Source organism: Sorex fumeus, unplaced genomic scaffold (assembly GCF_029834395.1).
Source record: "Sorex fumeus unplaced genomic scaffold, SorFum_2.1 ptg000013l, whole genome shotgun sequence".
Taxonomy (NCBI): Eukaryota; Metazoa; Chordata; class Mammalia; order Eulipotyphla; family Soricidae; genus Sorex; species Sorex fumeus.
In genome coordinates, this window is record NW_026606070.1 from 20,539,834 (window position 1) to 20,567,687 (window position 27,854).

The 27,854-nt window shown below is 33.5% G+C and overlaps 1 protein-coding gene across 7 annotated transcripts in view; it reads left to right on the forward strand.

Moving 5' to 3' along the window:
* EPHA5 (EPH receptor A5) overlaps positions 1-27,854 on the forward strand; it is a 316,984-nt gene that overhangs the window by 143,742 nt on the left and 145,388 nt on the right. For 4 of the 7 annotated variants that reach the window (XM_056111198.1, XM_056111200.1, XM_056111199.1 and 1 more), the window contains exons 4-5: positions 16,362-16,517; positions 20,529-20,864. The exons of 1 other annotated variant lie outside the window; for it this stretch is intronic. In XM_056111198.1, coding sequence (XP_055967173.1) covers positions 16,362-16,517; positions 20,529-20,864 — 492 coding nt within the window. The remainder of the gene's footprint in view (positions 1-16,361; positions 16,518-20,528; positions 20,865-27,854) is intronic. 2 more of the 7 variants (XM_056111203.1, XM_056111204.1) reach the window with 1 other exon arrangement.

The following is a 27,854-nucleotide window of genomic DNA, read 5'->3' on the forward strand; positions in this document are numbered from 1 at the left end:
ATCATCTTATCAATACTGTTAGTACAGGTTATATTCAATCATTTTAACTGCTTTGAATTAGATGAATAGCAAATAAGAGTGAAGAATTAATATCACAACTGTGTGAGAAATTAGCTGAGTAGTGTCAGAATAGTGATGTCACAATTGTAAGTGATGTTACAATCAAAACTGATAGTGATAATGTCACAGTCAAAGCTATCATGAACTTTGCCAGCACTGTGCTGATTCCAATACAATAACAAAAAATCTTAAATCATACTTTCATTTTATTATTGAGAAAGAACATCAAATATAAATATTGAATGAACTTGATGGCATTTCAGAATTACTCTTTATTAGCCACATAGTTAAGATCACATTACTAAAATGTCAACTTGCTTGCTACACTGCGCTGGAGACCTAAATTTGAAGTGAGATTTGCAGTCAGGTCAAAATTACTCTTTCAACAATATATAAGTATAGATAACTCTTTTGCTTCCTACTATGGATAATAGGGAAAAAGTAAAAGAAAAGGTTGCCTTTGAGTAAGTCAGTCACAGTTAATGATTATTTGTATATTTACTTTGTTTATTTGCAATTATTAATTTCCTTTAGGGAAAAAATGACAAGTCAGGGGAAAAGTAGAATATTTCCATCATATAATATTCTCAAATTATGATGACATATCTTCAGTTTGGGAATATAACTCAGACAGAGTTCTCAAATGAGTGAGGCTCTGAATCCTGTTCCCAACGCCAAATGACGAACATATTGGAACATTTTAGAATGTCCCATTTCTAAAATTCCAGGGCCTCCTTGAAATTTACAGATCATATTAGAGCAATTTGAACCTTGATTTTTGTAAGCACCCCTAACATGGTTAAATTGGTAGTTAAAAACTTGAATGCTTATTATTGGTTTAAGTTATAAAGTTGCACATGTGTTTCAAGAACTCTGGTCATTTTTTCAGTGCAAATAATTTTTCGATGGACTATTGAATTTGAAAGAATCAAAAAGTAAGGTTTTGTAATGATTTTCAGTATCAGAGCATCAGAAATTAAGCTCTGGTAGTTCTAAACCTGAGCAACACAGTGAGCTGAGCAGCTGCTGCTGAAGTTGCTGTAGGCTAGTACTTTCAAACATGTTGATGGAGAGAACTGGGAAATGGATTAGTCAGTATGAGAATGGTAGCTAGATTACATAATGTAGAGGAAGGGAAGTGCTTACTTTGCTCCCTTGTTAAGCAAACCAAAGCAAAAACAATTCAAAGTATTGGTCCAGTATATTTTGGGTTTACCTTTGAGAGCTTTGTATTCTTTCATTTCAATACAAACTTCACTGTTATATTTTTTTAAGTACATGTAAATATAGGAGGGAAATACAGTACAATGGAGACTAGGACTAGGATGTAAACCAGACTTACACATTTCTCATCTCATTTTTTGTTTTTCTCTCTCAAAGTTACTATGATAAATAAATATGTGTGCATGTACACACATATATAGTACACATATGCATATATATTAAAGCTGTTAATAGTTTTATATTATATAATATACATTTGCTACTAGAATATGATTTATATTTTCTCACCAAAAATGTTTTTTAAAAGATATTATTGTAATCTTGTAGTAGTTATCATTAAAAATAAAATCTTCCACAAAAGTAAGTGTGAAAGGTGCACTCTTATACCATATAGACTTCCTGGTATGAGTGGGAGAAATAAGGGTGTGCGATGTGGGTATGTGGGAGAAATAAGGGTGTCACTGGAAAGTTAATATTATAAAGAGAAAATTATATGTTATTAGAGCAGAAATAGATATGAAAAGTGATTGATGAGAGTTTGCCTATAACCTGACAATGTTGAAAAGAAGGATAGCAATAAATTTTCAGGAATTATGGGAGTGGAAAAAAGGCATACTAAAAGGGGTGACTGTATATGTTGTTATGTTCAGATGATTTTAGAATAAGGATAGCAAAATAAGGTAAGATGTGATAATATATAAAAGACTTGATGGATCTTGGCATATGGTAGGTACCAATTATGGAATTTTATAGTGTGGGTAAGTATAAGTGGTTTCCACAGTTTTTTGATTCACTATGACAGAATCATACTGTAATTAAAGATATTTTACAGACTGGACATTTTAATTATTAGGTGCATTTCAATATACAATAACACTTTTTTAAGAAAACAGAATAATAACAAAATTTGCATTTGCAAGAAAATCTTCTATTGTCAAAACAATTTTTTGGGGGGGCGTTGAAGAATAGAGGTATATTTCTCCTTCAAACTACATTAAAAACTATAATAATTGAATCATTATAGTATTAAAACATTAAGACCAATGAAAAATAGTTAAAGAGTTTTGAAAGTCAATACATATATAAACATCTTACATGTGGAAAATGAATCAAAATCATTCAGTGGGAAAAGCAAACATATTAAACAGTTGTGCTGATAAAATTAGTATCACACATACAAAGGACTGAAGTGAGATCACTACTTAAAACATATAAAAATCAACTCAAAGTGGATTAAGTACTTGAATATCAATTCTAAAATGATTAATACATAGAAGCAAATGCGTCTCCATAACTGAACATCAAAGATGTCGTTCAAAAAGCAGTTCCAATGATAATAGAAACAAAAATAAGAATGAACAAAAACAAATTGCTACATCAAATTGTAAAAAATTTTACACAGTAAATGCTCTCTCTCTATCTATCCCTCTCTCTTTCCCACTCCACTCAAACACACAAGGAAGTCTAGTGATCGGGAGGAGATGCTAGTATATCATAATCTGTCTGATAGGGGATTAATATTCAAAATAAATAAAATAAAATAGTCAATGGCAATAAATAAAAACCAATTAGAAGTGAACAAAAAACAAGAGTAGACACGTGTATATACTCTCAAGAGGACATGAATGAGATGTCTCACTGATACATAAAAATTGCTCAGCATCACTTATTTTTAAGGAAATGAAAACTAAAACCACAACGAGGTATCCCTTACAATAAAGTGAATTGTTATACAAAAAAAAAGAAAAGAAACAACTTTTAATAAACATGTGGAAAAGAGAATTAGGTAACTCAGATACACCAATGTTGTGAATGTAGGTCATATAGAAATGGTATGAAGATTCCTTTAAAAGCTTATTAAAAATGTATTTGTAAATTGAAATTCTATGCAATCAGTCAATGCCATGCCTTGTTGTTTACCCAAAGTATATGAAAACATTAATAATAATCATAGATTTTTGTAGCCCAAAGTTTATGGCAGCTTATTTTATAATAGCCAAGAAATGGAACCAACTTAATCACTAACCTAGAGATGACTAGATAAACTGTGTGATATATACTCCGATGAAATATTGCTATTCCATCAGAAGGGTTAAATTGTACTTTGTGCTTTTTGTTATAAAATGGATATTTTTTATTGAATAACCATGAGATGCAGTTTCAAAGCTTTCCTGTTTGAGTTTCAGTCATACAATGATCAAATATCCATCAATCCACCAGTGCACATTTTCCACCATCAATGTCCCCCGTTACCCCCCGCCCCACACTCCCTCTGATTCTGTGGCAGACAATTTCCCCCATGCTCTCTCTATTTTTCGGCATTATGGTTTGCAATACAGATACTGAGAGGTTATCACATTTGATCCTTTATCTACTTTGAGCACACCTCTCCCATCCCAAACTATTCCTCCAACCATTATTGACTTAGTGATCCAATGGATGTGATTTTAATTGTGCTACATGAAATAACGAAGTGAAAGACAATCACTGAATGGTATCACTCATATGCGGTGTATGCCTAACTGAAGCAAGTGAATTCACACAGAACTAATAATAAACTAGGTAGGGCTTTTGGTGGTTACTTTAAAGGAGGGAAACAGAAATGGGACAGTGAATACAGGGTATCTTTTGTGGGTGGAATGACAGTGGAAATTTGATGGTGGGAGTTATAAATGTCATACAAATCTAGAAATGTGAAGTTGAATCCTTAAAGCTCCCTAATATTGTAAGCATAGTTAAAGGTTAAATCAATTAAAATAATTTACTCCCTAAACAACTTCTGTATATGCAACATAGAATTATTAACTATAATGAATAAAAAATTTTAAAATAGTGCAATATTTCTTCTATTTAATTTCTGTTTTTAGGATCAGTTTCTATTACCTTAAGAAAATTCAGAAAATAATGTAAAGGACTTAGTAGCGCTTGTAATACTCATATGAAATATATTATAAAATAATACTGAAATTATAAATAATTTATTTCAGTTTTTACTTAATATTATAACTTACATATTAAATTTATTATTGAAGTAGAAATGTCATGTGTTTACTTACAGTGTTAAAAATTTATAAATAATATTCAGTTGCTTCCTAAGAACATTTGTATCAATTTATTTTTTTCAGACTAGAGCCCTCAAAACATTGGCAGACCAAACACACATGACATAAATCATCATAATAAGTTCTCCCAAATGCCATATATCCTGACCACAAATTACTCCAATTGTCCAAACCACTTCATAATTTGAAAATCCCTTTTTCTCTGCAGGTTCAGAGCCAAATCTGCATAGCATGCTTGATCACAAGACAGAAGACCCTCAGTTCTAATAAACCAAAACACATCTGGCCTTTGAAAAGTCAGGTTCACCCCACTCCCATTTTTCCATTAGTGTGTTCTTAATGTTTGTATCTCTAGTATACTCTTTGTGGGAAAAAAAGTACATTTCTTGTTTATTGTTTTGTTTGATATTAAATATCTACAAAATTAGTATAGTTCATGGCATATTTTATTCTCTATTATTATTCTCTCTGTAAGTTCACTTATGACATCATATTTATATTGAACATGTTCAATATTATAAATAATGATTGCTGTTAGTGATGGATTTATTTTTAATAAGAAGCTTTAATTTTGATTAAATAACAATTACTGTTAGTGATAGATTTATTTTCAATTTTGGCCCCATTGATTCAAATATTTCAAGTATTTCAAATATTTGTAACTGTTTGGAGCCAGATTGGGTCATACCTGTGATACTCAGGGTCTACTACCGATTCTGTGCTCATAGGTTCTTCCTGGCAGTGCTAGGGGACCATGTGATATTGGGGATCAAATGTAGGTCAGTTGCAAGCAAGATGAGTTTCTTAACACCTGCATTATTTTTCTGGCCCAAATAACTGTCTCTATAAACTCAATTAGCCATTATTTCTGATAAGAAATATTATCTTATGGAATGAGGAGATAGCTGAAAGGGCTAGCAGCTGAACTTTTCCTGTAGGAAGTCTGGCTTCCACACCTAATACCTTATGGTTCCCTGGACACTGTCAGGCACGGCATGCAAACACCAAACCAGGAGTTGCTCATGAGCACTGCTGGATATGGCCCCCCAATTTTTTTTTCATTATGAGCTGGACTTTTTCAGCTTCAGCAGAAAATGGAAAAACATTCTTCAGAATACTTAATGTTTCAGTTTGGCCACCTTTGAGTAAAAATTGTTTCATTACAAAACCAGATAGTTATGGGCCAACAAATAGTTTTTTTTCATTCAGAAACCAAAGGGTAAGGCAGAAAAAGAAAATAAGATGAGTCTTCATAGTTGATATCTCCACTTGAATGTTTACTATCTCTCATAAACATTCATCATTAGATGAGTTTCTGATCTTTCTCTGAAAACCTGAACCATCTGTAAACTTGATTTTAAATAAGAGAATATTTTTTTTCTATTTCAACTTCCTCAGTCACATATTCTTTCTTAATCTTATATTCCATATTAAATAAATCCTATTTTATAAACCTTAAATTATATGGAAAATCTATTTTTATATGTCTTCCACTTCTATCATCCTAGATTAAATTAAAAGCTATCTTTTTTGGAATTAAGTAGTAACCTCTTAATTACTCTTTCTTATTTTTTTCTCTATAAATTCATTTCTCAAGATAGCAAATACATCTATTCCTTAAAATACTATCATGCTGACTCTGATTTAAGTGAAAAATTAATTGTGCCTACAAACTTCTTTTCGAAAATTTCCCCATTACTATTTGACCTCATCTCCTGATGCAGTTTCTTCCATTCATTTGGCTCCAGCCTTTCTGGTTTCTTTCTGTTTCATGAAGCACCAGGATTAGATTCATGTTCTCCCTAACAAAAATACATATCCTCAAGATATATAAAACATATATAATTCTTTCTTTTTTCTCTTAAATCTTTACCCAATCACCAGCTTCTCAGCAAGACCCAACACATCTGTATTTCATGCATATATTACTAACTGTATTCATATTCAATATAGCCATCACTTCATTCATGTCCCTGCCATTACTGCACCTGTATGTCTTATCATTGGCATTTTTTTCTTTTGTTCCCCCAAATAACTGTTGCAAAACCTATTAAGTTCTCTCTTTTTCTGCCTTACATATATTCCTGAATAGCATATGACTGACAAAAAGAGCACACAATATATTTTGGCAAAATGAGTAAATCTGGTGCATACACGTACATACACTCACTCAGACATACACACAGAAGACACTTCACATTTGGATAAAAACTAAAGCAGAAGAGAGATTTACTAGAAAAAAAGTGAGAAGGAAAGATATATCTTTAAAGTTGCAGCAATTCCATCATAAAGGCTTAACTCTCAAGGACCTCATCTTACCCTAATTGCCTCCCAAAGGACCTTCCTCTAAATATCATCACATTATCACATTGAGACACTTCAAAGAGTATTATATTATCACAATGAGGATTAAGGCTTCCAAATAAGAATTTCGAGAGAGCCACAAATAAACACATTTATAGCAAGTGCTCTATCTTAAGTAGCAGTGCTGTATGTTTCATGTTGCAAAAATATGTCAATGTGGAAAGCTCAGGATGTAAATGAAAAAAAAAAACAAAAATAAAAAGGAAAAGGATGGGGGAGGCATGAAAGGGAGATAATGCAGAAAGGATGGAAAGAAGATAAAAACCCATGTTTCTATAAGGTACATGCTTCAGTTAATATTATACAGATTATGGTCACTCAGAAGAAATCATTTCTCGAAGTGTGACATTTGTCAATCAAATTATAAGAAAACAGATATTCAGTACTTCCAAGAAGTTTATGTAGGAAAAAATATGATTTTTAGATTTTTTTGTTTAAAGAGAAATATAGTATGCATTAAATTTTAGATTTTTAAGACTTTAGATAATCAAATTTAGACAAGACTTAAGAGACTTTAGACGTAAGTTTTAGATACTTATGAATAATGGGAGTAAAGTTTTAACTTCTAAGTAAGTGAAACTTCTGAATTTGTTTTTGCCAATTAAAAAATATTTTTAAACATACTCATAATGTGATGACAACTAAATCTGGAATGGGTGACAGTAGTAAAGATGATCAGGATCACGATCATCCTATTGTTCGTCTATTGCCTTGAGCAGGCACCAGTAACAGTAACATCTCCTTCTTCCTAGCCCTGAGATTTTAAAGTGCCATATTCAAGGCACTTTCGGGGTTAGGAAAATGAGACCCATCATTATTACTGGTATTTGACATATTGAGTACGACACGAGAAGTTTACCAGACTCTGCCGTGTGGGCAGGATACTTTCAGTAGCCTGCTGGGTTCTCCAAAGAAAAAATGAAATAATAAGATGTCGCACTGCCGTGAATGCGGCCATGAGCTTCCAGGAGCTGGGTTTTATCGTCTCTGCATCTTGGACGTTGATGGGACCACTAGCTGGTGGCAGCTGGTGGGTGTGTCGCCTACCTACTGGAAGATGAGGGATCTGGTGGAGAAGGCCCGGTCCCAATCCGAGCAGGCTTGGAGATCTCAGACCTGGGACCCGCATGCCTGGGTTCCTCTGCCAGTTCCTTCATGCATGAGGCTTGTACGAACATGTGGAGAGTGATCTCAGCATGGCTGTGACTGGTTCTGGCGGTCTTCGGCTGCTGGGGCTCTGCTCGGGGTGGGGGGAGGAGGGAAACTCAACCCTCCTCCCTCCAAGGGGCCTTGGTGAGGACAGCCAGGCGCCGGGGCAGGAGACTTTGGGGCAGGGTAGTAAAGACAATTTTGATATATCTGAGATAACAAAAACAGCAGATGAGGTGAAGGTTAGCAGTAGCGCCAAAATTATTTTCATGGCTTTTAATTGTGTGAGCTTTAGTTTTGCCTAAAAGCTGCATTATCATGAGTTATGATGACTTAAGATAAAAATGAACTGCCATTCTTCTAAGAATAGCCTAATAATATACTTGAAAAATGGCACCATTGGAATCAGGCTTCAAAATTCTCATTTAAAGTGCTAACATCTTTCTTAATTATATTTTAGATGGATAAAAAATTATCTTATTTTCTCACATGGCAGTGAGTTTCCAACACTACGAGAACAAAAGTAGATAACCTGAGTCACAGCTGTTTATTGTATTTAAGCTTAAGTTTTTGGTTTTGGTACCAGTTATGTCTGTCATGTGTAAGTTCTTCCAATGACATTTCCAGTTCTATAATCTGAATAGTGAAATGTAAACTTATCTTGGATTAAAGACGATGGACAGAGAGGCATATAAATCTTGATGACCATGGTCATATTTGTCATAGTAATTAAAATAGTTTTAAAGAATTACATGCTAGGTACTTATTTTTTGCCAGACTGCATAGAAATTTACTAAGATTTGAAATCAGGTGTGTGCAATTTGAAAGAACAGGATTTTTTAAACACAGAGGACCCCTGGGCTGGGTTATGAATAGTCACTGAACAGAGGAAGATGCTAATTTATATCTGGTTAATAGCAGTCTAGGTTGCCGGAAACTGCAGGGAACACACTGCATAGGGAAAACTTTCCATAGTCCTCAAGCCTTGGGCTGGAGCAATAGCACAACAGGTAGGGCATTTGCCTTGCACATGGCCGACCTGGGTTCGATTCTTCCGTCCCACTCGGAGAGCCCAGCAAGCTACCAAGAGTATTTCTCCCTCAAGACAGATCCTGGCAAGCTCCCCTTTATGTATTCGATATGCCCAAAATAGTAACAAGTCTTACAATGGAGACATTATTGGTGCCTGCTCAAGCAAATCGATGAGCAACGGGAGAACCGCACTACAGTCCTCAACCTCAAGGTATAAAGATGCTATTATCCTGGAACAACAAAAGAAGCAACTTATTTATGGGTCTAATTAGGGAGACAGCAAAGCCACACAGAAAATGACTGAGTTACCAGGTTCACTCACTCCAACCTCAAAATCACACCAGTTGCATGGCCATAGACAGGTTTCTAGGTGTCATACTATAAAACTGAAATATTAATAATTATGACTTTAATGTAATTATTGGACAATTTAATGTTCTGAAATTTTGATGTGTTTCACTCAGCTTCTTAGCGCTAATATTTGCACACAGAGTGTCATTCCTTTTTGTTTTGTTTTTATATTTCTGGAAAACACCAAGCAGTACTTACAAGTTACTCCTGGCCCTGTGCTCAGGACTGTATTTGGTATCAGAGATTGAACTCAAGTCAGATGTTCAAAGCAAATATCCTGGGTGCTGTACTATTTCTTGGGCTGCAAGCTGTCATTTTTTAAATTGGTATGACAACTATTACTGTTATCTTTAATTCTTGTGCTCATAGAAGAGGAAATGGAGAGATGATGGCAGAATGGTAATTATAAACTGACAACCAAAAAAGCAATGTATGTTAAACTATAATTTAATGTAGGTGATATCATAACCTTAAAATCTACATTTTTGTATTACACAATAAAGAAACTATTTTCTAATCACCTAAGAGATCAGTCATTTAAGTCATTGTTTTTCTGACTTTCATTTTCTTCCTGCTCTGGCTTCTGAAAAAAGCCAAGGACAATTGCAGTTTTAAAATTGAGATGGTCTGAAAGCTAGGATAGAAATAAACTCCAGGAATGCTGGAATAATTTCTCAAGACTGGTTATATTAAACTAAAAGGAAAAACTTTATGAACTAGACATATATTTATAAAAATGCATAAGACTATGAAATAATGTGCCAACTATCTACAGTAGCTAAGATTTTAGAAAAATAGTACATTGATAAAGAACAGACTTTACCAAGTTATTTTGGGCATGGACTTCCCATTCAATTAACAACGAATCATGCCCCTGATTTTTGACATCTAAAATCTTTTAATTTGAAGCCCAGTAGGACATCTGCGCACTGAAAATGAGGGGCAAATATGTAACTGCTTTTGCCAAATGAACTGCATTAGCAAGTTGCTTTTACTAATTCACAGACCTTCAATTCAAAAGAACATTTTATACATAGGAATTAGGCACTTGCAAAATGGCTTTATTTTTATTACATTTCAGTGTATGATTTGGAGAAAATTGGTTTAGAACAGCTATATGTACAACATGCCTTTTATAATTCTTTCACATGTTTATATTCATAGCTCTCCCAACACACTTTCTAAAAAAACATCTAGGCAGTATTTCATTTTTCCTTTGTTTAATGAGCAGTATAGTTTTCAACTACATTTTCTGTAGTTAATCTCTCAGAACATACCTATGTATTTTAAAGAGAATTTCTGCTTGGGCTTAGGGAAACAGTACAGTAGGTAGGGCAGTCACCTTGTATGTGTCCCACCTGGGTTTGTTCCCTGACCCTGCCAGGAGTGATTGTTTTATGAAATGTCAAGAGTAAATCCTGAGGGAGTGGAGAGATAGCTCAGCTGTTAGGGTGTTTGCCTTGCACTCAGCCAACAGGGGTTCGATTCCCAGCATCCCATATGGTCCCCTGAGCACTGCCAGGAGTAATCCCTTTTGCAGAGCCAGGAGTAAACCCTGTGGATCACTGGGTGTGACCCAAAAAGCAAGAATAAAATATATATATTTTTAGTTAAACTGAAGATATAATCAATCTGAGAGACAATTTGGTTTGTATGAGGAGTATATATTCCTTTTGTTGTTAAACTTTTAAGGAAAAACTGTAATGGACAATGCATTTTATATTACATATCAAAGTTTGTTCTTTATTCAAAAGTAGCACATATTAAATCTGTATTTTTCATCAGACAGAAGGAAATAAAATTTTATTAGAGAGGTAATATTGTCTCCTAAGCTAGTAAATTAAGATAAAATGTGCGTGATTCAAGAAAAAGTGTTCTTAATAGAAAACACTATTTCTAACTTAGCTGTGAAGACCAACATCCTGAGCTAGACCTTGGATATTCTTACATAATAAATATATCAGGTGTTTCTGTTCTTTTGTGGAGGTTTTATTGTTTTTCATGCACTTCATGATTCAAAATGGGACTAACTTTATTGCTATAGAGACTCCCTGATTCTAAAAAAAAAAAGGATACTGCAGTTCAAACACAGTTTGTAAACTTTTCTTTCAATTGCAATGAGAATTCATTGAACCTAATACTAAAATCCCAGATCTAGTCTATGAAGATTCAAATATTACTGTTAAATCAAATTTTCAGAAAATTCAGTAAAATGTATGAATTAAAACATTCAGAAATGAGAAAAATGCTAAGACTTATATAAAATTATATTATGGTCTTTTATGAAAAATATATTTGTTTATTTTGGATATAAGAAATTTAAAAACTTGTAAAAAAACGTTTTTCTTTGTATAGCACTGTAGCACTGTCCTCCCGTGGTTCATCGATTTGCTCAAGCGGGCCCAGTAATGTCTCCATTGTGAGACTTGTTACTGTGTTTGGCATATCAAATACGTCACAGGGTGCTTGCCAGGCTTTGCCATGGGGCTAGATACTCTTGGTAGCTTACCAGGCTCTCCGAGAGGGGAGGAGGAATCAAACCTGGCTCATCCAAGCTGGCAACACGCAAGGCAAATGCCCTACTGCTGTGAACAGATATTGAAAATATTTACAAGGTACATCGCTAAGTGATAGGTACTTTAAAAGAATTAAACATATTTTTAAATCAGTTCACAATCTAACAATTTTATATTATATCGACATGAGTTCTTATGCCAAGTAAAATTAAAGCAAAAGAATGTACTAGGCCTGTTATTTAAATTTTGAAAAGTGACTTAATTCTCTTTTTTCTTTTTATTTAAAACATGATGATTTACATGGTTGTTCATTATACAGTTGTTTCAGACACTTAGTATCCCAATACCCCCAGTATGACCTTCCCGCCACCAATATCCCAATTTCGGTTTCCATCTCCAACATGCCACCTTATTCCGATAATAAATTTATATTACCCATTCTGATAAAACTTTAAGAAATAACAACTAAAATGATCAGAAAACAAATCAGTAGGAGCCAATTTGTGATTGCTATAAGACTTTAACATAGTTAAGTACGGAACATAAAATTCCTTAATACAATATTATAAAATGATTATTTTCATTTATAAAGTTAATTTTCAACTGCAATCTAAAATATATTGCATTAAATTTTATTTTATATTTGTATCTCATTACGGTAATAATCATGCCTTACCTGTCATCAATTAAACTTTAAAGAAATATTTTGTGCAATATATTTTAAAGTTTACATGAAATAGGTAAGATCTACTTTTAAATTTTCTCCCCTATACTTTATATAAACACTGTGGTTTTCAAATTTTCTCATGATGATGTGTTATAAGCATTATATATTCAAACACCAATTCCACCACCATTATCACCTTTCCTCCACCATTGTCTCCAATTTTTCCAACCACTCAAAAAGACTGTCCCCATAGCGGACCCACAATAACTTATTTTATATTGCTTGTTATCAATAATTTCTAACATTATGATAAAAATATTTTCTTAGAAGAAAATTAGTATAAGTTATTGTTCATGAAGACATTAAATCTTTGTGTGAGGGGTAACTAAAATGTTGTTACAGGTTAAACCTTCTGAGTTTATGATTTGTTAATCCAGATTGGTTGCCTTCTGTGTCAAAATTCATCCAATCTGGTGTGCTATTATTGAATTATCAGTGTTGTAGAGTTTGGGGATATCTTGTAGCTGCCTTTTTAGTCGCAACCTTCAGGAACTTCAGAATTTTAACCATGGTGATACAATTGGAATTAACATTTTAACTAGGAAGCACTTTGGGGGTTTTGACGTGACTGCCAGGACTTCCAAAATTCCAGGGAGGTGAGGTGAGGTAGCCCACTCTGAGAAAGCCTGGAAATTTCAGTCACAATTTCAGACTGCCTGAAATTTTAGCAGGGTAATTTCTGGATGGGGTTTGGATCTGAGAGGATGAAGTCCTGCTGGGAGCATGCTGGTGATTTTGCAATAAATAAATGTGGGAGCAAGTCACTCCTGAGGCTTTATTTTGGCAGGCCCTGGGCTAGCTTGTCCCATCATAGTACCCTAGGTGTCTCAGCCATACATAGGTGTCTGAAGGATTTTAAGCCAATTTTATTGTTTTATTAATTTCTATTTTCTGCTCTTCCAAATTACAAACTCACTGTGAAAATGTTTCATCAAACATATTTGATAACTAATGGTTCCTTATATAAATGTTAATTTGTGAAAGATTATTCAAGAGTACTATTTGTAAGATCAAAATTACTCACTAAAACAACTGTACATAATATCCAGTGATATGAGATTTAATTTTTGTGTAGTTACCTTCTCATTCCATAATAATCTTTTTAAAATCCTCAAATATATTCTCTTCAGTTCTGCTTAATAACAGATAAACATCTGGCTAGCTCCCAAATATTTATATAATTAAATTCGTTGACTAATTGAAAAAAAATATAAGCGATTATCCAGTGTTTTACAAGTGTATAACATACAATTATATCTTTCATATTAAAAAAAATTGTAGTTCAGGTAGGTGCAATAAAGTTACTTTATGGTATTTATAAAAAATTTACCATAGCTTCTCAGCACCGTTGTGTTTGTTAATCCTACAGCACTGTCCTCTCTGTCCTAGAATTATTTTTCTCCCTTCTCTTTTTGGTTATTTGATTTTTGTTGTTGTTAATCACTATTTTCTTTTTTTCTCTATATAATTTTTATGGATTTTGGAGCAACACCTAATAGTTCTCAGGGCTTCCTAAACCCTAATCAATTTTAAAATGCCTTCTATCTCCCTCTTTGTCTTCATCTGTTTGTTTTTTTGCAAGGATATTTTTCCTTCTAAGGCATTTCAGTTTAATCATGCCTTAAATGTGGTAGCACTGTAGCACTGTAGCACTGTCCTCCCATTGTTCATTGATTTGCTCAAGCGGGCCCAGTAATGTCTCCATTGTGAGACTTGTTACTGTGTTTGGCATATTGAACACATCATGGGGAGCTTGCCAGGCTTTGCCGTGCAGGAGAGATACTCTTGGTAGCTTGCTAGGTTCTCCAAGAGAGGCGGACATATCAAACCCTGGTCGGCCTGGTTGGCCACCTGCAAGGCAAATGCCCTACCTGCTGTGCAATTTCTCCAGCCCCTTAAATGTACTCCAATTTAATTGTAATACTTCAGCTTAAATGGTATAATTTTTCTGAATCTTTCACCTCTCTTCAGAGATTTCTTTCTGAAGGAAATTCTTTGACATTTAATAAGTGTACGTCACTCCCAAGTTCTGTGTCTTTCTTATCCTAATCATATTTACACTTATATAATATTTAAAATATTCATAGAAGTAGGGATGTGTTTATCTTGTTTACTTGCATATTCTATTGCCAAGAAAAGTGTCTATTCTTACATGTTGAAAGAGTTTTTACTGAATACCAAATGGAAAGATTTATTTTACCACGTAGATTTCATTGTTTCCTCTTCACAGAATTCCCATACAGTGTTGAAAAAGTGTTGTGTAAAGTTTATAAGTTAAAAAAAATTATCATTGGGGATATGGTGCTGCCAAAAGGTCAATCTGTACCTGTGGTGGTGGAGGATGGGCACTGGTGGAGGGATGGGTACTTGATCATTGTATAACTGAAACCCAAGCACAAAAATTTGTAAGTCTATAACTGTACCTCATTGTGTTTCACTAATAAAAAAAAATGTTGGACAGAACTTGCCTAGATGTAACTGACTGCTACAACTATTTTATTATTAAAAAAAAGGTACTTTAAATTTCTGAATCATTTAACCACAAAAATGTCCTTAACATTATCAAAGAGCTCCTTTGTCTCAAGTAACTTTACTTTTTCTCTGAAGTTATAAGACTATTAAAGCTTTATTATCACTATAATTGGGTCAACTGAGAAAATATAGTTTCATTTTTGTCAATTCTTGATTATTTATAATAATGTCAGAATGACTTACCATGGTTTACTAAAATCCCAAATCACTCAGAATCTATGAAATTTAGCACCAATTCAAATATCTGTGAAATTTTCCTATTAAAATATGTTTGCCTTCAGTATTTATCAAAATTCATTATTGCATGAATACATTTTCTTATATATCATAAAATTTGAAAAGAAATAGGTATGCATGTTTGATTACCTTTATGTAAATTAAATCTTAAAAGAATATGCTCACATCAGTTCAGTTCTTCTATTTTCTTGTACTAGGCTGCTGGATATTACAGTTTGCCTATATTAGCCTTTGAGAAGAAACAAGTCAGAATAAAGGATATATGGTAGTAGTTTTTACTTCTCAGGCCATCAACTTAGAAATGTTTGTAAAATATAAAAGACCATTTTTTTAACGTGATTCTATAAAGCTTTGTCACAGTCTTCAAGTTATGCCTTCGTTCATGCACTATAATAGCTCAAAAACACCTACTGGGGTCGAACACTGATAAGTATGCCAAAAGCAAACTAAAGAGACATGTTCTGCCTTTTACAGTTTAAAAAATACTTATAGTAAAAGTATGACTGCTATTAGATCATAGTAGATGCATGGTTAGTGAAAGAAAACTTCTAAAATAGAATAAAATATAAAATAAATATCTAACATTTGACTCCTACTTAATTCAATATAATGTGAATTATAAGTCAACTCACTCATCAATCTCCACAATTGAATAGCATTCATTAGCTTTTAGTACCTAGTTGTTTGTCAATTTAGTAGCAAATTTTGAGTACCTATTGTGTACCATACCCTAGAAATATCACTGTAGATATTTTGTGTTTCTTCAAGATATGTTGTTTTAGTAATAGAATACATTAAAATTGTATAAAAAACAGTGCTGTTTTAAATACATACAAATATTTTCTTTTATAGACATAGCTTCGTTTAAGCTCCTGCAGCATAAAAATCATTAAAATATATTTTTCCTAAACATGCTTAATTTAGATACCTTAGTTATCTGAATAAATAACCTCTTTGTGATTCAGAAGCTTTTGAAAGAAAAATTTAAAGTAATAAAAAATGCATTATATGTCATTTGTATATCCTAGTCAAAGTAATGAAATTTTTCACAGAACAAACAGTGCATCTGTTCCAGGGAAAAGCTTAGTTTCTTATTTCTTTTGACAGTGTGCAGACCTGGGTTCTTCAAAGCCTCACCTCACAGCCAGAGCTGCAGCAAATGTCCACCTCACAGTTATACCCATGAGGAAGCTTCAACCTCTTGTGTCTGTGAAAAGGATTATTTCAGAAGGGAGTCTGATCCACCCACAATGGCATGCACAAGTAAGGAAACCCATAAATATTTGGTGATGCTCACTTTTACCAGTTTGAAGAGCATGATGTAGCCTGTTACAAACTATTACCATTTCCCATAAAACAGGCATGACATCTACTCTTACAATTACAGTTTTATTTTTTCAACAAATTTCCATCTCCTTGAGTAAGCATTGGAAAGTGAGTCTCTTTTTATCACTCACTCTTATAAGCAGCAATTTCCCCTAATTTCACATTCAGTATTTGAGACAGTTGTAGATTTTTATTTTTTTATTACAAGATTTACTGTTCATGATAGCCTGACATGACTTTGATACACCTACATCTTTGATTAGTAGATAAGTCTTATTTCCCTGTGTTTTTCTTCTTTCAAGCCAGTCTTGTGGTCTCATAAAAATGACTTTCACCTTCTTCCACTAAGCTGCACAGGCCACTGACAAGGCCATTTATAAAAATAATATAAGAAACATTAGAAAGCATTTGAAACACTGGGGGTTGGCGAATTAGAACTAAGTGTAAAATATAAAACCATACTGAGTTAGAAGTTTCAACATTTGCCTTGATTAATTTATAATAAACAGTCACACAATTAGAACAAATTGTTATTAATTTGGGTTTTCAGCAACACCTAGCAGTATTCAGGGATCACTCCTGGCAGTGCTCAGGAAACCATAGTCTCAGGGAGGGATTGAAACGGGCTTGGCTGTATCCAAGGCAAGCACCTTTCCAGCTGTACAGCTCTCCAACCCAAAATAAATTAAAAGTAAAATTGAATTCAACGTGTCTAGTGGAGGCATTTACTATATCCATGTTTTCATGCTTTTATTTATATACCATGCCACTTGTTTCTCAGAAGAAACAGATTTGTGAACTTGTTTGCTTACTGACAACACATTAACAGTATTTCCACATACTCTCTAAGAAAAATCCAAGACAATTGAATACCCTTTCTCCACAACTTTCTAATTTCATCATCTGTGATTTCTTATCATTTTAGATCCCAGTAAGCTACAGCTTCTCTCAAAGATGATGACAAATATTTTTGAGACTTAGTATTCATTACTATTACATACACAGAGACCTGGAATCTTTAATCAAGTAATCACAACCTGAAATTTTATCTGATTTCGGTATCTGACTTTCATATTATCCATTAAGCATATTTTCATAATTCATAAATCCATTACTATCAAGTAGCCTTACATTGTTAATGATAATTTCTTTATCACAAGACTGATAGTTTTATGGATTAGTGATGATTAATTACAATGTATCTTCAAATGAGTCAATGGTAGTAAAAATATACAGTGTGAGAACAAATCTCTTGAATAGAGGAACTATAAATGAAGATTGAATGTGATGTGTTTTGGTTGCAGTGCAGATCATTTAGGTAATTAAGGGGCCCCAAATGTTCAGATTATGGGAGGAGTTGATTAATGTGGTAAAGGTGGGAGAGATATTCTTGGTTTATCTTTAATTTTATTAATTTGTAACTGTTATTTTCTTCAAGTGATTCAGTCATGATTTTTCTCTCAGCAAGAAATGCCAACAAACCTGTTAATTTGTTAAAGTTGGGCCCGGGGGAGAGTCTATGCTTTGATGTCAAGACCTCTTAGCCTCCCATTAGAGGCCACAGGCAACCTTTACAGTTAGTTTTGTCTCCATGTGGGAATTCTAAATTTGTGTTTGATAAAAATCCTAATTTGCATACATTTCTGAGAAAAGAAAGACAATTAAGATATATTTAGAACTACCTGATCTATAATCTGTGTGTGTGTGTGTGTGTGTGTGTCTGTGTGTGTTGTGTTTTCATTCGTTTCTATAGCACCCAGAGTAACTGCATATGAGTTTCTGAATAGATGGTTTCATTAGCGTTTAGAGGAAAGGCCTGGCCTAGGTGCAACCTTTGACTCTCTGGAGTTAAATTCATGGTTTACAACACTTTCTGCAGTATGTTTTTTTAGTAGAAAAAAAATATGGGCATGAAAATAATTTTATGAACTTGTTATAAAAGAAAAGTTTCAGAAATCAAGCACAAATAATAAAGATTCTGGTGAAGCTGCTAAAATCAAAGTTATTTCCTTATCACAGTGCTTGGGTGTATCATATTGTGGAGTAGTGAGATTTTATTATTTTTTAAGTGCATGTCAGTGTGAAGTTCCCCTTTTTATTTCAAGTTTAGGTATTTACTTGAGTTTTAATTTCATTTGTGTTTTAGAGGCATATACATCTCACCCAAATGTGAAGGGGCTATTGGCATAATAGAAGAAAAAGGAGAGCCATATTTTGATGCATTATTACAAATTTAAAGAAAAGAATTAGAATTGTTTATTTGGTAGGAAAACACAGAAATAACACTCTAAGTGTGATGCTTTTCTAAATAGACATGTTTTACCATTTTTTTTAAAAAAAAATTTCAGTTTCCACTATAAATGCAAGTTATAATGAAAAACTAATGGTCATATTTAGCTTAAAAAAAACTACTTTTATTGAAATGTATAAGGTTGTGTAGAAAATTTCACAGGATTTAATCATAAAAGTAGAAAAAGTCAAAAAGGTCTATCAAAAGTTTTGTCAAAAATATTAAGTCAGGTTATATTTTGTTTAATTGCAATTAGTAAACAGTTTATGTTTTTCCAATCACTTTAAGTGTATAAATTAAATATTATGGTTTCATTATCCTTCGCTAGAAATTAACAATAATTACAATATATAAAACATAAATTGATTTTAAGATAACTTATATAATAAGTTAATAAATTAATAACTTAGCTAATTTAATTTATACTTAAGAACCATTCAACAAGTTCCCTAGTCTATTTTATTTTTCAAAAATTCTCCAAAAGCTGAAACAAATGTAAATATATTATATTTTCTTTTTAAGAATATCTGGTTAAAAATTCTAACTGTTGATAGAAGTTTTAAATTTACATATTATAAATTATAAATTACAATACTACAGTGATGTTTTTGTTACAGTTGTTATGAATGAGTATAGTTCTTGCATCTGTTATTAGTTTTATAAATAAAAGTAGTAAACAGATGGAAATATTCACTTGATTTTATCTATATAGTTTTTTCCTTATTCTTCAAGATATGTGCATTTTTATTGTTCTAAATATAGTTATTTGAGCTAAATTTAAACAAGTCATATTTCACTTGAGGAAAATCACAACTTGAAGAATCACAACATTACCACAATGTTAAATTAAAATGAATTCTTTATAGATTGTAATTTAGACTACATTTTGTATTTCTAGTGCTTCCTTAACTTTTAAAAGAGAATTTCACATTCTCTCACTGAATCATTGTAATTGATATACAATCACTTTTAAGTTAAACTAAGGCTAATTTTTTACTTGTTACAGAAATGGTACTCAGGATTCACACTGAAAATGCTATTTTTACCTACTCTCATTGCTTAGTTGATAATGCTTATCTTCTAGATTTCAAAGAAAGGATTAGTGAGGAGGTAATCAATATATTTGCCAAAGCCTCTTTCCTTTAATGTGCTCAAAGAAATTTCTTTTTAAAAACTATACTTATCTCTAAAAATATTTTATAAGCATAGATTGTTCCATAAGTTTACACCCAGAAAAATATGTGCTATCATGTTTTTAACAATGCTAGCATAAATAATCTGAGACTGGAGAGATAGTACAGTGGACAGTATTCTTGCCTTGCTCCCAGCTGACCCAAGTTTGTTCGCTAACACTGAGCATAGTTCACCAAGCTCTGCCAGGAGTGATCCCTTAGTGCAAAGCCACAAATAAGCCCTGATCACCTCGAAATGTGGCCCCAAACAATGTTTTCAAATATCACTATAAATTGATGGCTCTTGCATCCTCCCTAAATTATATATATATATATATATATTATATATATATACATATAACACTTTATATAACTTTTTTTTAATCATAGGCCCATTTTCCCCCTTCGGGCCAGAGATGTGTATGGTAAAATATGCCTAATTTTATCATCTGAAAATATGTTTTTTTACTTTACTTTGCAAACCAGGACCCCCATCCGCTCCTCGGAATGCCATCTCAAATGTTAATGAAACTAGTGTCTTTCTGGAATGGATTCCTCCTGCTGACACTGGTGGAAGGAAAGATGTGTCATATTATATTGCATGCAAGAAGTGCAACTCCCATGCAGGGGTGTGTGAGGAGTGTGGCAATCATGTCAGGTACCTCCCCCAGCAAATCGGCTTGAAAAACACCTCTGTCATGATGGTGGATCTGCTCGCTCACACAAACTATACCTTTGAGATTGAGGCAGTGAATGGAGTGTCCGACTTGAGTCCAGGAGACCGGCAGTATGTGTCTGTAAATGTAACCACAAATCAAGCAGGTAAGTGTGATGCCCAATCAATCCTCTATTATCACGCTGAGGGATGAGTCTACTAGATTGGAAAGGATTCCCATAAACTAGGGCTAGGCCTTGAAGTCAAATATATCTAAACTATTTTTTAATTGTTACATAACAAATATATGAAATTTTTTGTTGATTCATTCTTGACAGAAAAGAGAGACATTGGTCACTTAAAATATATTTGACTCAATTTTATTGATAGCAAACTATTTCTCTCATAAGTTTGTATCATGCAGTGACTGTAGTTCAAATTTATATTTTTTATTTCATTCTATTCTTTTCTAATTTTGTTGCCATAACATATAATAATAGTCAGATTTTGTTTGTGCAATTACCACCACTGTTGTATTTTCTTTGAAGTTTTAGTCTTGTCATTTACGTAACTGAATATTTTTGTTTAGTTCATTTATGAAAATCTATATAATTTATGACTGCTGTATAACCATCTGAAAAGTCATTTGTGTTCTATATAAATATTTTTGTGATTACTATGTAATAATTATTAAGAAATAGAAAATATAACTATGTATAGCTGTGCATAAACTTATCACCTCATATTCTTCCCACAAATACTCTCTTTCATATAAAAGTCAATGACACATAAAGACTGAATTAATGTTCAGTCTATTAGTACTAATAATTAAAGTCTGTGAGTAATAGCTCACTTTGGTTAGAAGGGAAAGGAAAATGAAGTCATTAAAAGTCAAAAAGTTCTTACTTTACATTCCATACACCCTAGTGACAATTCTCAGTCCAAGGGCAAAATATTATCACCTCCTTTTATATCAGTTATACAAAAAGGAACAGCTTCCTCAGACAGATGCAGAATAGCTGAATCTCAGCAAGAGAGATTCAATTAAGATGTAGAAACAATATTTAAGTAATTTCAATTCTCCTACATATCCATTTATGATTCTATTTCATTTCATAGGCCAGTTTTCATCCATACTGTGAAAAGAAAATTTCTGATTTTCTCAATATCATCGAAGACTTTAAACTCTGAACTACCTATTATATATTATATATTTATATATAAGTATATGTACAAATATATATTTAATTCTCACTGAAATTTCTGACAGTTAATCCTTCACATAGTTCTTATGTTTCTCTTGCATAGATAGTACTGAAAATGGTAGATATTTGCTAACTAAAAAAAATCATCTTCAAGAAACATTCATTTAAGTGACCACAGGTGATAAAGTGAATGCTATTATGTATCAGAAATTGTCAGACTTTCAACATTAAATAGGCCCATGTTATACAAAGTGTAACTTGTCAAATCATTTCTAATATATCCTCATTCTCTTAAATTGTTTAAAATACCTGTCTTTGGGGACATTATTTTGTTTTCTACATCTCTTAGTTGCAAATACAATATACCCTGATTAACTTTAAGAAAAAATCCCCTTTAAAACACAATTAGTTGGCTGGAGTGATAGTACAGTGAGTAGGGCGTTTACCTTGCACGCGGCCAACCCATGTTCGATTCCCAGCATCCCATATGGTCCCTTGAGCACCGCCAGGAGTAATTCCTGAGTACAGAGCCAGGAGTAACCCATGTGCATTGCCAGGCATGACCCAAAAAGAAAAAAAAATTAAATAAATAAAAATAAAATAAAATACAATTAGTGATTCATACAGTAATGAAGACTGCCATTAACAGTGTTTAAAAGACATGAAAAGCTAAGTTTCCATGAGCAATACCCAGAGCTGTACCTTAGATCTGGCTTGAAGAAACACTGCCACAGCAGCTGTCAGCAATAAATGGCAGGCGCTTGACTTTATTTCAATTGTTAGTGCCACTAGTAACTTTTCAACTTCCGAATCTCAGCATAAAGCTACTAAAAAATCGTCAGTACTCCTACCAGCAAAATGTTCATATTTTGCTGCCATCATCAACAGCAGAGTGTTAAGAAAGACCTTCATGAAGAGCCAGATCCTTATGTTACCTACTTGAATCAGTATTTTAATTAGAGTCTGTTTGATGAATCTCAAGCCATATGTCTTAAGCTTAGTAAAAAGAAAACTAGGAATTTTTTTTGAGCCGTGAGTTCTCTGTTGGCCAAATAAGATTAGAGACTTAGAAAGATATGAAGTGTCATTCAAATAAAGATACATTCCAGTAAATTCGTTCAAAATTCAATGAAAAATTCTACATAAAAATGTAAGCAAGCAGCAAGCCAACTGCAATATTTCTCGGACATGTTTTTCAAAAAAAAATCCCTATTTTTTAATAGAGATGCTATAGTGTATAATAGTATTGAAATCATTGTCTTACAATCACAGTACTGTTACACCATCCTTTTAGCCATGTGGCATTATTCCTTAGCTGTTGTCCCATAGTTCATTCTCTACTCCCTCTCCACATTATCCTCCTCAGTTCTCAGTTCACTGATCATATTTTGGGATATGTTTTTTCACTTTGAAATGTCTATTTCCTTTGTTTCTTTATATTTTGTATATAAGCAGGATGTTCCTTTATTTGTTTTGTTCTCCTTTCTTGCTTTCCCTAGCGCCATGCCCTCCAATTCAATCCAAGTTGCTATGAACTGCAAAAAGTTCATCTCATAGCTTCGTACTCTGTTGTGTAGATATACACCAGATCTTCTTTCTCCACTCATCTGTAGTTGAGCATTTGTGTTGTTTCCAGATCTTATTTTTTATTTATTTTTTATTTTTGCTTTTTGGGTCATACCCGGCAATGCACAGGGGTTACTTTTGGTGGTGCTCAGAGGACCATATGGGATGCTGGGAATCAAACCCGGGTCGGCTGTGTGCAAGGCAAACACCCTACCCGCTGTGCTATAGCTCCCGCCCCTCCAGATCTTACCTTCTGTAAATAAAGCTATGATAAATCTTGGTTTGCATATGACCTTTGGCATTGTTTTTGTGTTCCTGGGATAGCTGGTCTGGAGTGGCATCTCAGGGTCAATAGAAGATAGGTTCTTAACTCTGTAAGAAATCTCCAACCCATTTTGCAAAGAGACTAAACCAGGCAACAGTCTCACCAGCAGTGAATAAGACATCCTTTTTCACAAGTGCTGTTCCCAGACTTTTTTTGAAATAGACCATTGCTGGTATGAGGTGATATCTCAGCTTTGATGGCAATTCACTTATAGTCAGTGATGATGAGCATATTGCATATGCCTGTTGTTCATCTGCATGTCTTTTCGTTTTACTTTTTAAGAAAATGTCCATGTATCTTTTCTCCCATTTTTATTTTTTGTTGCTCTTGTGCTTTGTGAGTATTATAGATATAGTTAGATATAGATACATAATGTGTGACTATTTTCTCAAAATCAGTGGAGAATGGTTTGCCTTGTTTCTTTTGCAGTAAAGACATTTTTAAGATTGACACAATCCCATTTGTTTCTTTCTTTCTTATTGTCTTCCTTAATGGGGTGATACAGAAGATTCCTTAGGTCAATGTCTAGAGAGTCTTTCACATGTTTCCCTTAACGATTTTCAGAGACAGGTTTGATATCAAGGTTATTAATCCAATTTTTAACCTTTGTGGATATTGTGAGATACCCCATTTCACAATTTAATACTTTCATGTGTAGCTCTCCAGTTTGCACTGTTTGTTGACAAGATCTCCTTGTTGTTTTATTGAATCTAACTCACTTATCCTAAATTAATTGTCCATACATTGGAAAATGTACCTTTGGAATCTCAATTATATTCCACTCAGACTCTTGAATTCTATCTCTTCACTAGTTTTGCTTTTCTTCTTTTCCTTCTTTTATTTCTTACTTTTCTCATATGTCTTTCTCCCTTCATTTGTTTTTGCTTCCCTTTGTTCTGTAAAGGTTTTTTTAATTGTTATTCAAATCCAAAGTTTATTTTATATAATGCTACAACTCATGTTACATTTATTTGTGCCATAAAAAATTGTGTTCAGGGGGCTGGAGAGATAGCACAGCAGATAGGGCATTTGCCTTGCATGCAACCAACCGGGATTCAATTCCCAGAATCCCATATGGTCCCCTGAGCATCACCAGGAGTAACTCCTGAGTCCAGATCCAGGAGTAACCCCTGTGCATTGCCAGGTGTGACCCAAAAAGCAAAAAAAAAAATTATGTTCAGGTTTAAATATTAGCAATACTTTATCCCCAATTTATTTGCATTAAAGACTCCCCAATTTATTTAACTTTACATTTCTATATAAAATACTGTCATTAAATTTTAAATATGAATAAATTTCTTCAACTTAATGGTATATATATACATACATATGTATATGTACATATATGTATATATGTAATCGATATAGTATTATGACAATGGTTAAAGGTAGTAGACAGATGAAAGAGTATATATACTATTATATATATACTATACATAGTAATAATAGTATATATATACTCTTTCATCTGTCTACTACCTTATATTATAATAATATTATTAATATTATATTATATCGTTTCACTCAGTAACTTTTGTTTACGTAAGGCTTAACTGCTTGAAACTTACTCATTCAGAATAATATACATATCAAATTCACCAGTAATAAGACTGAGATTTTGACAACCTAAGGACTAGATATTCAACGGTAATTCTAAAGCCTTACTATAGTGCCTTTTACTTGGTCACTTGTCACTTGTAACTTGTCATCCTGTTGTTAATTGATTTGCTCAAGCAGGCACCAGTAACATATCCATTCATCCCTGTCTCATGATAGTGTAGCTCAATGGCATATTATGGACTCTTTCGAGTCAGGGGAACGAGACCCATTGTTGTTATTATTTTTGGGATATCGAATATGTCACGGATAGCTTGCCAGGCTCTGCCATACAGGCGGAATACTCTTGGTAGCTTGCTGGGCTCTCTGAGAGGGATGGGGGCTTTTGTTCACTTGGTATACACATATTTTTATTTTCTTAAACAATGAAAGAAAAAGGAAAATAGTGAATTAGAAAGATACATTTTCAGTACATTTTCCCATTTTCTTGGATATTGTATTATAGAATTTATTGTCCTCAAAAGTAATGAAAAGGAGGTCGGAGAGATAGTACAGTAAGTAGTGCGTTTGCCCAGCATGCAGTTGACCCAGGTTTGATCCCCAACATCACATATGGTTTCCCGACTGCTGTCAGGAGAGTTTCCTGACTTTAGAGTCAGGAATAACCCCCGAGCATTGCTTGGTGTGACCCAAAAAGCCAATTAAAAATAAAAGTGAATGAAAACTAGAAATTTCGTGTGGGAATCTGATACAAAAAGACACAGATTAATATACTGATTATAGATCTAGATTATGGATCTGGACTTTGTGATTTTTCTTAATCTCTATGCTAATTCCTAGGTTTGTGTAAGGATAATTTAATTAAATCTTCTTGAGGATCAGTTTTTATTTGAATAGAAGGAAAAATATTCTCTATGTAATGCAATAGTTGTGAAATTGAGTAAATATTTGCAAAGTAATTAAATTATAGCTTTAATGTAATAAAGTATTAGTAACTATTATTATAGTGTCTTTTATAGTACTTTTGGGCTAGAGTGATAGCACAGTGGGTAGGCATTTCCCTTGTATGCGACCAACCGGGCCGACCCCAGTTCAATTCCTCCATCCCTCTCAGAGAACCCAGCAGGCTACCAAGAGTATCTCACCCCCACGGCAAAGCCTGGCAATCTACCCGTGGCTTATTCCATATACCAAACACAGTAACAAGTGTCACAATGGAGATGTTACTGGGGCTGCTCAAGCAAATCGATGAACAATGGGAGGACAGTGACAGTGACAGTGACAGTGATAATACTTTTATGGGAGCAGAGACATAATATAGAGATTAAGATACACATCTACGTAATCCCTAGTATTTGATGGATTCATCACTTCCTGAGGTACTGCCTGATGAGCTCAGCTGGGGTGACCTGGGTAATCACTGGAACCGGCCCCTGTTTTTTCCTGCTGGCCTGATTGGCTGAGAATTATCAGAGGAACCTGTAGTCTCTGACCACTGCTTGGGAGACTTCCGTCAAAAAGAAAGAACTTTTAAGTAATATTACAAATGAGTACAAAAAAGAAATAACTATAAATAAGTTATAGATTGTAGACAAATTGAATTGGTAAATTCAAAAAGAAAGAGGGGACCAGAATGATGGCATACTTGGTAAGGTAATTGCCTTGTGTGTGGCTAAACTGGGTTTCATCTCTGGTACCCCTTGTGGTTCCCCAAGCACTGCCAGGAGTGATCCCAGAGCAAAGCCAGGATTAAACCCTTGTACTGCTGGATGTGGCCTCCAAAAAAAACCCAATAAATAATTGAATAAATAAATAAATAAATGACGGGAGTAAGAGAACGAGCATCGCAAAACAAAACATTATATTGTTACCTTTGATTCTATACATGAAAATGGCAATTGTCCTAATCTTGGAGGAATCTGTAGCACTGTAGCACTGTCCTCCTGTTGTTCATCAATTTTGCTTGGGCGGGCCCAGTAGCATCTCCATTGTGAGACTTGTTGTTACTGTGTTTGGCATATTGAATACATCGGGGGTAGCTTTTCAGGCTTTGCTGTGCGGGCAAGATACTCTCAGTAGCTTGCTGGGCTCTCCGAGAGGGGCAGAGGAATTAAACTCGGATCGGCCAGTTCTGGTGCATGCAAGGCAAACGCCCTACCCGCTGTGCTATCCCTTCAGCCCTTGGAGGAATAATCCTTGAAAAAAATTTTTTTCATTCTATCACTGTCATCAATGATCTCTTAAATTACTGAGTTTAATAATTATCTTGAAGGTCTTCTGATTTTGATAAATTATTCTAAGGAATAATATATATATACAAGGAAATAAAAGCATTAGAATAAAATTAAAAGGAAGTGAAGTACTTGATCTATACAAAATGCATAATTCTCATATCTCTTTAAAAACAACTATTTTTATATCCAGGTGGATATTAAGTATTGAATTTTCTAAATTAAATATCTGAAGGCAAATGTTTTAATTGCATGTCATGAAAATCAGTATTG